The 12,896-nt window shown below is 47.6% G+C and overlaps 1 protein-coding gene across 5 annotated transcripts in view; it reads right to left on the bottom strand.

Moving 5' to 3' along the window:
• Positions 1-12,896, bottom strand: part of PTPRN2 (protein tyrosine phosphatase receptor type N2) — a 406,465-nt gene that overhangs the window by 253,984 nt on the left and 139,585 nt on the right. For all 5 annotated transcript variants that reach the window (XM_081038718.1, XM_081038717.1, XM_081038716.1 and 2 more), the window contains 2 exons: positions 10,137-10,239; positions 2,294-2,447 (listed from right to left, as the gene is read on the bottom strand). In XM_081038718.1, coding sequence (XP_080894844.1) covers positions 2,294-2,447; positions 10,137-10,239 — 257 coding nt within the window. The remainder of the gene's footprint in view (positions 1-2,293; positions 2,448-10,136; positions 10,240-12,896) is intronic.

The following is a 12,896-nucleotide window of genomic DNA, read 5'->3' on the forward strand; positions in this document are numbered from 1 at the left end:
TCCTAGAGGGCAGGGATGAACTTTTATCTTTCCAATCCCAGCATCTAGCACAGTTTCTTGCACATTAAAAATGCTTAAAACAATGTTTCCAAAATAAATCAGTTAATTCACAGTATTGCCAAATGATGGGTTTTGGTGCAAACCTCCCGAACAGCATAGAGTATGTGGGAATTTACCGTGTTCTCTAATGACTACAGGACTTTGAACCAGCGCTCCTGGGGTCGATGAAAGCTGGAGCTGGTTCCCACCACTAACAATACAGGAGGAATTGCACTGATTTCGTGATCAATAAGAGCTCAATTAATGCACAGGGCTTTGAGCTAGTGGGTTTGATTTAAGAGGAGTAATGTGGTTTTACTCCCTCTGGCTGCTGTCATAAAGTAATCAGCATTAAAGCCTCCAAAGATAATAAATTCCCAACATTTCTCTGACTCCATGCTAGAGTTAGATTTTTGATGACAGATACATAGAAAAAGATGATTTATAACATAATTCACTGGAAATTGGTTGTACCTTGAAAGACCATCAGTGTACAAAGCTTAAATTCCCAATAGAAATATTTCATCAGCTGAGAGGGGAGGGGTCAGAAAACACTGCCCACATTCCTGGGGGGCTGGATTTATGTGGCAGAAACCCACATGGCAGCTTCAGTGACATTCTCATACTTTATCCAGTCTTTGTTTATCAGCAAGATGATGAAGAACTTTCCCCTCATTCAAACATTGAACAGAGAAAATAATAAGTTTTAGGTTTTCGTGCATTTTTACTATTTTAACAGAAGTATCGTTCTTAACATAGGAGAAAAATCCCTGAGACAAAAATGCGCTCATTTTCTGAATAATCCTTGTGACCATCATACTGAATTGGCTGTGTAGTAGGATGACCACAGAATTCGTTATTCAAACTGGGACATTTTTGAGAGAAAAAGATGGCTCGTTCGTAATCGTGATGGGACTATAGGCATAAGCCATACTATCCAGGCTGACGCAGTGCACTGCCAGCCCACCGGGTACGGGCATCACAGGGCACAGAAGCCAAACTGGAGAAGGTGGTAAGTGGTCGCTGATGGGACTTTTGATAAGGCCAGTGCCAGCCCCTCCTCCCATTTCATGTCTTGAACTGCAGAGCAGGCAGGGGGTGGGCAGGGATAGGATGCCGCTGCTCTCCCAGGCGCCCCAGCGACCCCGGGTGGCATCTGGGCTGCAGACTCACATTTGCCCAACACCCCAATCACAGCCTCCTAGGGGATGCATGTCCCTTGCAAGACGCCAGTCACACTTTTCTCCACAGCAGGGAAGGAGCCTTGAGAACAACCCCACCTCAACATGTCCCTACAGCGCACGGCACATGGTTTCTGATGCCGACTGTCACACCTCTTGTTTCACCTCGCGTCAGGGGCAACAGCCAGAGAGTGTGGCAGAGAATCGAGGGGGCCCTTTTCAGTACCCCTTCCAGGCGAATTTCATGCTACTCCTGTCTAGGGAGCAACTCCTACTCTAAATTTTATTCTTCCATTTTGGAACCAGGCTAAATTTATCAAATACCTAAAAGCAAGAGAGATAGGTGATGACGGTCCAGGACTTCCCTGCACAAAACCACACGCTTCGCAGGTGATGCCTCTTTGTCTGAGGCCAGGCTGTGCTCTGGAGCTGCAGGCTAACCTTCTTACTTCTGGAACCAAGAAGGAGGGCGCCAGGCATGAGGCAGGTGTGCTCATGTCCCGGCGTGGTAGGGAACCCGCTGCACGGCTCCACAGAGGAATTTCAACCGATTTCCTTTTGCTCCAACTCATCCTGAGTCTGTGGAGCATTTGCAACTCTGTTCCCCTCCCCTCCTCTGTTACTAAAACTGTCTCTGGACCGCACAGGTTTCTCTTTATTGATTATTCGTGTCCAACACCCAGGGACAAGACGTGCCGTCTCCATTACAGAAGAAATCCCACGGCAGGAGCCAAGACTGAGCATGAAGCTTCACATCCCTTCTGATAACCATATCACAGGGCCAAGAGGGGAAGACAAAGAATGATTTTATATGTGTATGAGCTAGAATCACCAACATTCGAGAGGGTTGGGAGAGATGCTAGTTCATCACTGTGCCATGAAGTAAATGAAATCCACACTGCTTTCCTCCCCCACCCGACACCCAAACGCCCACTGGTCTGGGACACAGGACAAAACCCAAGTGAGGCCAGCTGAAGATTTAGGAAATGTTCCCTGTGTGTGCACCACAGAGCCCACCCCCTGCCCCCACGGTGACACATAAACCAGATCACAGAGCGAGTTATGAAGGTCACCTGAGTTGGCGGTCTGTCCTGCGTCGTCCTGGGCAGCACGTTCGGGGCACTGGCCTGGGACAGGGCCTCCAGGTAGCGCTCGAGGGCCGCGGCCCGCCCAACGTTGCCCTCCAGACTGTACCTGGTTTCGTCATCAGCACTCTGCTTCGCTCCCCTGAAAAGCGAAGAGAACCGTGAGCCAGCTGCTCCCACACTGGGTGTCCACTTCCTGCCTGTCCCCTGCTGGACACCACTGCAGGAACAAGGGAAACGCACACAGGGCGGCCTTAGCAGCTATGCAGGGACTGGGACATGTGGCCAGGTGGCGAGGCCCCAGCCTCCTTCGCTCCCACTGCCGGGTTTGTGCTTCTGCGCCCCCGAGCCTGTGCCCTGACCTGCCGGGTGGGCCGGGAGGCCTGTCCAGAGCCATTGTGAGGGCTGATGAGGACCCAAGGAGAGAGCCAGTTCTAACGTACATTCTCAACACCCGGCTCTGACTGCCGGGGCAGGAGAGAAATTCATACGTGGAACAGCCAGTACTCACGATAAGGCCAGCAAAAGTATGAGGTAGGGAGAGCCGGACAGCAGGCGGGCTGGGCCCGAGGACCGGGCCTGGGGCCTGGTGAGTGCGGGAGGGGCGGAGGGGCAAGAGCAAAGCCCAGTCTGCGGGAGGTGTCTGGCTCCGAAGGGGTGCAGGAGCCCTGGCTGCAGAGCTGAGAACTGAGCACTTTACAAACAGAAGGCAGATCACAGGCAAATGTGGAAGCCACTGGCCCCAGTGATGGCAGTGACACCACATGGTGGAAAGAGCACTGCGGTCTTGCCCTGGTTCTACCGCCTGCCGGTTCCAGAATCCCACAAACCCGGCAACCCCCCACATGTAAAGCCGGTCCGAGGCGCTGGAGCAATGGACTCAGGAAAGTGCTTGGTGAGTGGTTTGGTGCTCGTGGCGACAGAATAATGGCCCCAAAGATGTCACGTCTCATCCCCAGAATCTGGGAAGGTGTGAGGCCCGTGGCACTGGGTACATAAGGTGGCAGACAGCACCAGGTGCTACTCGCTGACCCTAAGTGGGGTTATCCAGGTGGCCCAGTGTGACCACAAGGTCCTGGAAAGAGGATGAGGAGGCAGCAGGATGGTGTCAGGGTGACGTCACGTGAGAAAGACTTCCACCTCTGGAGGAGAATGGGGCTCGGGCCCACGGAGCATGACGCCTCTAGAGCCGTGAGAGGGGGAGCAGCCCTCATGTGTAGGGGGAGGTTTTCCTACCAAACGCACTTGACCTTCATATAAGCAAACACTGGGTTTTAAATTTTAAGCCACTAAATTTGTGCTGATTTGTCACAGTATGAACCTTACACAGTGCTGTACGTGTCTACACTGCGGACCTGTGATGACCGAAAAGCTATCTATGGACCAGCACCTGTGTGCACGCAGAGTGCCGGGAGGTGCGTTCGAAGGTGGAAGGATGGAAGGAGCTGCTCTGTTTATTTCCTGTGTGGCGGCATGACGGAAGAGGTGTGTGCTGACGCTGGCTGTGGCTTCACTGGAGCGCCTCGGGGGCAGAGGCTAGGGCCGAGGGCAGCGAGGACAGACCACAGACACGCAGGCTGACTGACCAGGGGGAGACACATGAACCTCCAGCTCAGGCTCAAGGTCTGTCAGAGAGCCCGTTTTTTCCAGTTGAGAGACGTTTGTCTCTGGCTCAGTGCAGCCAAAACAAAAGGCAGAGAAAGTAGCCAGGTGGCCACTGGAACCAGCAGAAAGTCAGGGCCAGAAGTCCCGTAACAGGAGCCAGGAAGCAGATGTCAGAGCTCGTGTGGCTCTGCTCGTGTGGACTGACCTTTTGGCCAGTCCTGCTCTCTGGCCACTCAGGGACTGTGGCATCTGGCCGAGGGCGAGGGGGCTGCCATCTCACAGCCTGGGCCTGAGGGGCCCGCTGACCCAGAGCTTCCCAGCCTGACTCACACCTTTGCTTTTATACAAATCCCTGCCCCAAAGGGCAGGATGCACCCTAAATGTGGAAGGAAACCAAACGGGGACACTTTCTCCTCGAGACCCCTCTCTGCTACCGGGCACTCTGACCGCTCGACCCCTGTGAAGGTCTGGCCAAAGTCGTCCAGCCACACTCGTGGCTTTTTCTCCAGCACAGGCTGTCCTGATGATGAATTCCTAATTTTAGCATCTTTTGCAATCTGGAGAGGCTGAGAATTTCCCAGACTTCAAGGCCAGGTTCCTTTTTGCTGGAAAGCTCTTCCCTCCGCTTCTGCCTTTCCTCTGGCGTTGTGGTGAGCAAGTGGGTCTGGTGCGTGTGGACGACCCCCTCCGTGTGGGCGGCAGCAGCACCGGCCAGCATTTCATGGAGAAAGTCTCATTTTCCAGAACGGATCACTACCGTGAGGTATGCAATCTGTATGTATATCATAAAACCTAGGATTCACGGAAAGTCTTCATATCTGTGTTTAATTATCTTAATTGATAAAACTGTCCTGTTTTTATTTCTAATTCCTTTTAAAGCTATAATGGCTCACTCTTAATAGGCATATAAATTATCAAGAGCTTCACAGTTCTTTGCATCTCAAATCATGGCTATAGTTTCCTTGGCCATTTTTCAGTGGATGAAATTTCATGTCCTATGTTGTTAGAATGTAATTTAACTGAAGTCAATTTACTTTTCTGATACTTAATCTATTTTTCTCACTAATTGCTAATCAATGCAGATAGAACCACCCCATAAATGTGCCTTTAAATTGTCTTATCCATCTTCCTGTGTGCTGTTGGATTTGTTTGCGACACTGTAATATGTCACAGTGACGAGCGGTCATCACTATGTTGTGCAATATCGTTGCAATTAACTTGCAAACTGACTTTTGCCCCGTTATTTGGCTTGAAGCAAGTCAGACTTTTAAAGTGTACATTTTCTACTTTAAAAACATTAAAAACGGTTTACACTCAGGTCTCCACTATTCTCCTTTGCACTTCTGTGCACTGACCTTCAGACTCCAAATAACATAAATGTTTTGAGTTGTCAGCCAATTTGCTGGACAAAAAAAAAAAAAATACAAATTATAAACAAATCTTTATAAAGAGCATCCTGCCAACCCGGTTCCATTTCTCAGTAATCCTAGCCTGCGTAATCTTCATTTGGGGCCCCGTTTCTTTTTCACAGAAAACCTTCAGGGGCTACCCTGCCCTCATGCTTCCGGGCCCAGTTCTCTATGATGTTATCTATTTATTTGTCACCTGCTGCGGGCCGCCGCATCACCCGCTCCTGCTCGCAGCGCTTCCGGGGACGCCTTTCTTAGGTTCCTGGGGCCTCGGCGTGCACTCAGCTCCCAGCCCTGCTCCTTACATACAGTGTCCGTGAGCCCACTCTGCTTGTTCCCCATGGCTTCTCTGTGGCTTTCGTGCATAGTGCGTCCTCCGGTGGCCCAAGAAGGCAGCCCGACCGCTGCGCTCTAACTGACCTCTGCCTCTGCAATGGGTCTCTGGCTTGGGGCTTAATCTCTCCAAACGGTAGCTGTCTGGTCTGAAGAGCGCAAGTACTAGCTCACTGGCTGACTGTGGACACTTCCAAACCCACTGAGCACAGGATGCTCTAGAAATGCCCCGTGGAATGAAGACGCCGGGCAGGACTCTTGGCTAATGTAGTTCTTCATGTAACAGGCCAGGTGTCAGTAGATCATTCGTTCCTCCTTTCTGCCTGTAGCTAACAAACACTGACCGAGGTCTCACTGGTGAAAGGGCTTGGGGACACACAAGCTGGGAGAAGGGCCGCACGGAGGCAGGTCGGGAGCAAGTAGAGAAGCGGACGCATAACAAGCACCTTGTCTCACTTGGGGGCAGAAGATTTGGGGACGTAATCAATAATGTTGTAAAGATTTTGTAGGGTATCTGATGGACACAGGTCCCATTTGGGAGACCACCTCAGGGAAGATGTAGATGCTTGATCAATGTACTACTGTACACCTGAAGCTGAACAATAATGAATGCCAACTATAATTTTATGTATATAATGTGATGGCTCGGTGCAAGGTCGGAGGGATAGTGGATGGGGGGACGGGGGTCCACAGTGGGAGGGATATAAATGATGAACGTCTAAGTATTACCTTGTCTTGTGCACCTGAAACTAATAATAATAATAAAAAGAGACAAAGAAAAAAATAAAAAATAAGAAATAAAAATAAAAAATGAAAGAAAAGAAGATACCGATTCTTTTAGTTAATAATGACATAGACCTGTTACTTCAAAAACTCTGGAAAACTTAAAAGTGATGGCTACAAATTGAATTTAAAATAAGATATGTAGTGACAAATAATAAAGACAATAAAAGTAAACCAATCATAGTCCACAGAGGAAATGAAAAAAGCAAGGAACCAGGGCCCTCCACCGCGTAAATGTTCTCACGGGGGCCGTAACAAGGGGCCGTAACAAGGGCGCCTGGACACTGTTTACAAAACTGCACGTCAAACAGACAAGGTCCAAATAGAGGAATCTAAGGATGGCCACTGATTAAATAGGCAGCAAGAACAGAGAGGAAGCAGGCGTGGAATACTAATTGCAGAAAATGGAATCCAAGAGCAAAAGCGTTAGCGGTGACAAAGGCACCGTGTGAAAATGGCAACAGGTGCAGTGACTGACAACAGGACGTGAGGACACGCACTTCTCTGTGCTGCAGTCAGAACCTCAAAGCGCCCAAAGCAAAACACATAAACAGTGAAAGGAAAACCTATGAGCACAGCTTTTGTCTGAGACATTTCAGTAAGTCAAAATATAAATACGGACATATTGATTTTGGTAATATAATTGATATTTACATTTACCTATAATTTTAAATTATATATATAAACTGTTAAAATCTGTACCCTGAAAATAGTGGGTATAATAGCTTTCTGAAGTATCCATCAAAAATTAACAAAAGTATGATATAAACTAGACCTCAAAGAAAATCTCAACATTTCCAAAAAATAAAAGCTAAAGAGATTCATATTCTCTGACTATAATGCCGTAAAATGACACCAATTTAAAATTTAAAAACAACACATAATATAAAAAAAGTCTATGGAACACTTATTATTCCCTAAGGATACAAAATTACAACTATAGATAATTTAGGACAAAAGCAAATGAGGGTACGGGGAGCCACAGGATGCTGCCACAGCTACGCTCAAAAGCGAACGCACAGACTTACGTGATGAAAGAAAGAATTAAAGAGATTACTTTCTAAAATGAATAAGTAAAAGCATGAACAAAATGTTCAACTCAAGAAGTTTTACAAAGAAAAATAAATCTAAGCACAGTAGAAAGAAGAAAAACCAAGAGATAATTCTTTTTTTTAAATTGTGTTAAATGGGTAAAGAGAAAAATCAAGTTAAAATGACCAATGTGTGATAACCACACATATGCTGAATGATAATTAAGATCATAACACAATACTACGTATCACACTACGTCAACAATAAAAAGAATGGTAGTTCTCCGCAAAAATATAAATTCCCCAAATCTGCACAATAAAAACTGTGACCATGTTTCACCAATAATCTCAGAAGATAATGAAAGTGCTATGAGATTTACCTACAAAGAAGAACCAATGTAAATACACAGGAAGCAGAAAATTTCAATGCTCAAGAAAGCCGTGCAGAAGTTTTAGGAAAAGAAGGAAAACGATTCCTTTTCTGGCGTGACCCTGACACCTTGCTGCAGAGACAAAGCTGAGGAAGAAGGCACAGGCTGCTAGGGATCTTCTGTCGGCTGCCGAGTCTCTGAATCAGGCAGAGCCCACACAGGAAACTTAGGATATCCGGAAATGGGACATGTGAGTGGTTTGATAAGGGAGCTCTTTACATGGGCACGCAGGACTAAAAGCCAACGAGGGGAGCACTGGAGACGCTCTGCACCAACCGGAGGGGGAGTGCGTGGGACCAGAGCCACACGTAGGACAGCGCTGTGACCTGGGGCAGCTGATCTCACTGCCATCCCAACCTCATTCCTCCCACCGAGGCCGCGGGCCCTACTGGTGCAGCCCGAGGGGAGAGCAGGTGGGAAGGAAACGGAATATTCCATCTAGTCCTCCCAAAACGAGGCTCTGCTTTTATTTCAGAGCTGAAATGATCGGTGTCATTTAGGTTCAAACACTCAAGAGAAGGAAGCGGACACCCAGCCTGGGGAGGGCTGAGAGTTCTCTATTTACATGAGCAACTGGAACTGGTTCATCTATAGAACAGATCAGAAAAGTGTTTCTACAAAAGGTGATACATGAAAAGTTACTTGCTTTAAATATAAAGGCTCTCTATGGAAATAAACAAAGCAAAAATACACAAACATACTTTTATGTTGAGAAAGGTCAGGAAAATCACATAGAAGACAACTGCAATCTGTAATATGTATATTTTTAAACTTATTCTCACTTGTAGTTAAAAAACAAAACAAAAATAAGGTACCGTTTTTCATAATAAAATTGGCAATTTTAAAAAATGACCATATAATACAGGTCAGAGTGTGGTGATGTAAGTATCTGTCCAGGGTCCCACCTGGTCTGATTTCTCAGGCGTATTCTCTCTGGAAACGTTGTTCTTTTGCTGACACACACTCTGGTTTTCCACCCACCTCGGCTGTGCTTACCAGTCCCGTTCACTTCTTGTCTAGACCACAGCAGGAGCCACTCCTTGCTCGGTTTCCCCAGGGCTCCTATGCCTCCGTTCTGACTCTGGGGGCCACCCAACGCAACCCTGCTCTCAGTCGAGCTCAGGTCTCATGGACAGCCACACTCTGGCAAAGCGCTGAGACGGAAGGAGAGGTGGGCGGCGCTCAGGTGCCCACGTGTCATTTAAAGGCCAGTGTGAAGAGTTTGAACTCGTCCAAAGGAAAATTCAGGACAGCTTGACTTTGTTTTGGGGGTTGTAGGTTTGTGTGGGGGGGTTGCAGAAAGGCCCTCCACGCACTCAAAGACTAATGGCACATTGCCTTTCATACAAGAGGCTCTAAGGGAGAGCTCTGGGCACAAGAAACCAGACATACTTCCTACCTTCAGGAAATTCAGTCTGGCCCGCGAGAGAGCTAACACAGTGAACGTGCACTCAGTGACATGTTTTCAGTCAATCCCACAGGACTTGGAAATGAACTTGGTGGCTTAGCTACTTCATCCTTTAGATGGACAAAAGTAGATACTAAAGACTATGGATTTAGAAGAGTCTCTCAGGGCAAAAACAGACTTCACAAACCAAGTCTTTGGAGTGGGTTTTTTTCACTCTTTAGTAACATGGGAAACACAATACAATGGTGCAGGAATGACAGTCCCAGCTTGCTTGCTATGGATCGTCTTTGGACTAAGTGTTCGACTCTCTCTATGTTTCACTTTCCTCCCCTGCCAGAAAGGGTGAGAGCTCAGCCATCACCTGACAGTGTGAGGGCTCAGGGGACATGGTGTCCGTGAAACATCCAGCTCAGTACAGGCTGCTATGTGTGAGGAACCGGGAGACTTTCATGGTTTAATTCTGCTTTTTGCACTAATGTGAACGTGAGTTCTTCCTGGGAAATGAGAATTCATAACTTCTCTGCTTCCAAACAAGGTTCTGGAGACTTAGGACTTTTCTGAGGGTCTCGGGGAAGAGTGGGAGGAAGGAAGGAAGCTCAGGCATGTCTGCTGATGACAAGGGCGCCCACAGAAGGGTCACTGCAGTGCATCTCTCCCGTGGGCTAGGACATGTGCAGAAAAGAAGCACCTCTCTCTTCCCCAAAGACTCCCCAACTTTCTGAAACTTCTACACCAGGAAGACAGTGGGGGCTTTGCTACATTAAGAGAGAAACAGGCTTGACTGATGGTGGCTGCGCCATCAGCAAGGAGACGTGAAGCAAGTCAACTTACCTGGCTGGGTGGGCAGCCTCAGGATGCCGTGGGTAGGTCCTGGGCAGGCCTGAGAGCTCCCGGGCCATCACACGCTGGGTGTAGTCATCCTGCCACGAGAAACCTGTGGGGAAGTTGCAAACACCACATTAGCAGCTTAGAAGTTGAGCCAAAGCTCTGTTCAGCTTCACGAGTAATTGCTGCCATGGCAGAGTGCTGTCACAGCACTGTCAACTTGCTAGGCTCTCCCTCCCCGTGCCTTACTGGAAAGGTCTTCTCCTTAGAGACGTCCCAGCCTTCTAAGACATCTACCCAGGAACATGGTAGGTGCTCGCAATATGACAAAAACTAGGTTTCGTGGGTGCTGGCTGGACAGCAAGAAGTCTTAAACACGTTTCAGTAGAAGAGAGATTTTGTCCACTGTGAAAGACGCAACCCTTCCTTTATATTTCTGGAAACTTCCTTTATGGAAGGTTCTGGTTATGGCCAAGAACTTCCTCCCACATGTGCGTGCATGACCCTAGTCAGCAGCTTTTTCCTGCTCGTCGCCATATCTCAGGCGAGTTGTCTTCCCAACCCCATCTTGCTTCCGGGCCCCACATTTGGAATGAAATAAGGGGTATTGTTACTGTGAAAGCAATTATCATGGGGCTTAATGTACTGTATCTGGGAGCCAATTACATTATATTTATACTCAAATGTTATGACAAAGAGCTTTATTTATAACAAGGGTGAAGTGGTTATGAAGGCGAAATCCATGTGATTATGCATTAATTACACGCACTGTGGATCACATGATAATTATGCTCAGAATTACCAAATAACTCCCAAGAATAATTATTATGCAATTTGTACATTTTAGATCTTATGGTAACACTTTAGCACTTAGAACTACCCCATGCAATTATCCATAATTATCTAATCACTAAATATCATGTAATTACAGAGATATATTTTTATGCCCTGTACAAAAACACATTACCCAAATCTTCAAATCAGGACGGCTCCGTGCTTGTTTGTGTGTGTGCGTGAGTGCGGTGTAGGGAGGTCCAGAACTTGCTGAGAACCACATATTCTGGGCGGGATGAAAAAAAATGGCTCAGGAGATGGAAGCTGCCCTCATGAACACACTTGAATATTTTTTTCAAATGCAAATTGAGCATTTTTTTAAAAATTACAAATGGCAGGATGCAAACAGTTGGCAGAGTTGTAAATCTCAGAAGACTCAGTGGTATTACCGCAAGTGGACGCAGTTGCGGAAATTTACCCAGATGGTCAGCCGCCTGTGGTGACCTGTTCTTAGCAGCCCTGTTTGGAAAATAACGTTTAGCAAATTGGCCGCTGCAGGGACACCCAGCCTGCAGTCACTGGTACCCTTACTTTAGGATGAAACATTCTGAATAATAAGCAAACCTGTTCCATTTGCCAAAAGCTACTAAACCCCTCACATGAAATGTACACTTACATGGTTGTTATTGGTTCATGCCCAGAAGGACTCACAACTAAAAGCAGCGTAGCACAATATCCTGCACTGTGGATTTAGAAAATCAGCATCGTTCTTACCATGCCATTCCTGAAAGAATGGCCTTAATATTAATATCTATCAGGAAACAGGAAAAAATCAAGAGCCAAAAAGAGCTCCCCATGAAAAAATTCATTTTTAAAGTTTAAATAACAGAACGTCAATAATAGTTTTATCTAAAGAGCACAGATGTCTGAGCTACGTCCATTCTGGGGAACTTGAGGAGGGCTGCATCTTTGCAGAATATCAGTTAGCCAACTGATAAGGGTGATCTGTAGGCAGTACACGGGGTCCTTCAACCCCCAACCCTGATTTCTGTGTTTTCCTGGGAGCAGGCAGAAACTGGGCCCTTGGCTATAAAAACAAGAAATGCACAGGTCCTGGGTGTTAGCACCCTCCATGCACTTCTCTCCAAGGCATATTGGAGGAAATAAAACCCTGGGATGATTGGATTTGCGTCTGGAAATTTGGAGAAGACACACTTTTCCCTATTCCTCCCAGTAAGTACAACTGAAAACCCTGGGAACTAAACAAGCAGAAGGCCGTGCCGGGGGGAGAAGACAGTCCCAGACCAGTAGGGACCTTGGACCTGAGGAAGCACAGGTACTGGGTGCTCGTGTCTCGGGCTCGGAGCTGAACCAGCCAGTGACCCGGGAACACCCACGTACAGGTGAGGCCCCAGTCAGACCCAGGACAGAGTGACCCAGCACAGTTTAGACGATACAGCTCCACTTCCGCCAAACACCACAGGAAAAGCACAAACTTGCCCCACCTATGCCCATAAAGGACCAGAGGACACATGGACGTCCTCCCATGCAGGCTGTACGGAGGCCGCCGACCTCTCCTGACCCTGCCAGTGTCATCAGAGCAGGCCGAGTGGGGCACCAGACGTCATTTCCACTGAGCGGTAATTGCCCACCCCACCATCATGTGACTGGAGACCACGTGGGAAGTTGAAACCCCATGTACCCTGTGCCCAGCAATAAAGACAGGTGTCAGCAGAGGTCTGCTGGGGAACCGGAATGTCTGTTTCCACCTGTCGGTAACAGAGAAGCACCCCACACACCCTGGCAGGGCGGTGCCAGAAAAAGCCAGTTAAAACACAAGGTTTAAACGAGATCCAGAGTCTCATAATACAATACAAAATGCCCAAGTTGCATCAGAAAATCACTTGTCATCCCAAGAACCAGAAAGATCTCAAACTGAAAGAAAAAAGACCACCAGTGGAACCAACACTGAGATGAAGGAGGTATTAGCAC

The sequence above is a fragment of the Rhinolophus hipposideros genome, assembly GCF_964194185.1.
Source record: "Rhinolophus hipposideros genome assembly, chromosome: 25".
In the NCBI taxonomy this organism is placed as follows: domain Eukaryota; kingdom Metazoa; phylum Chordata; class Mammalia; order Chiroptera; family Rhinolophidae; genus Rhinolophus; species Rhinolophus hipposideros.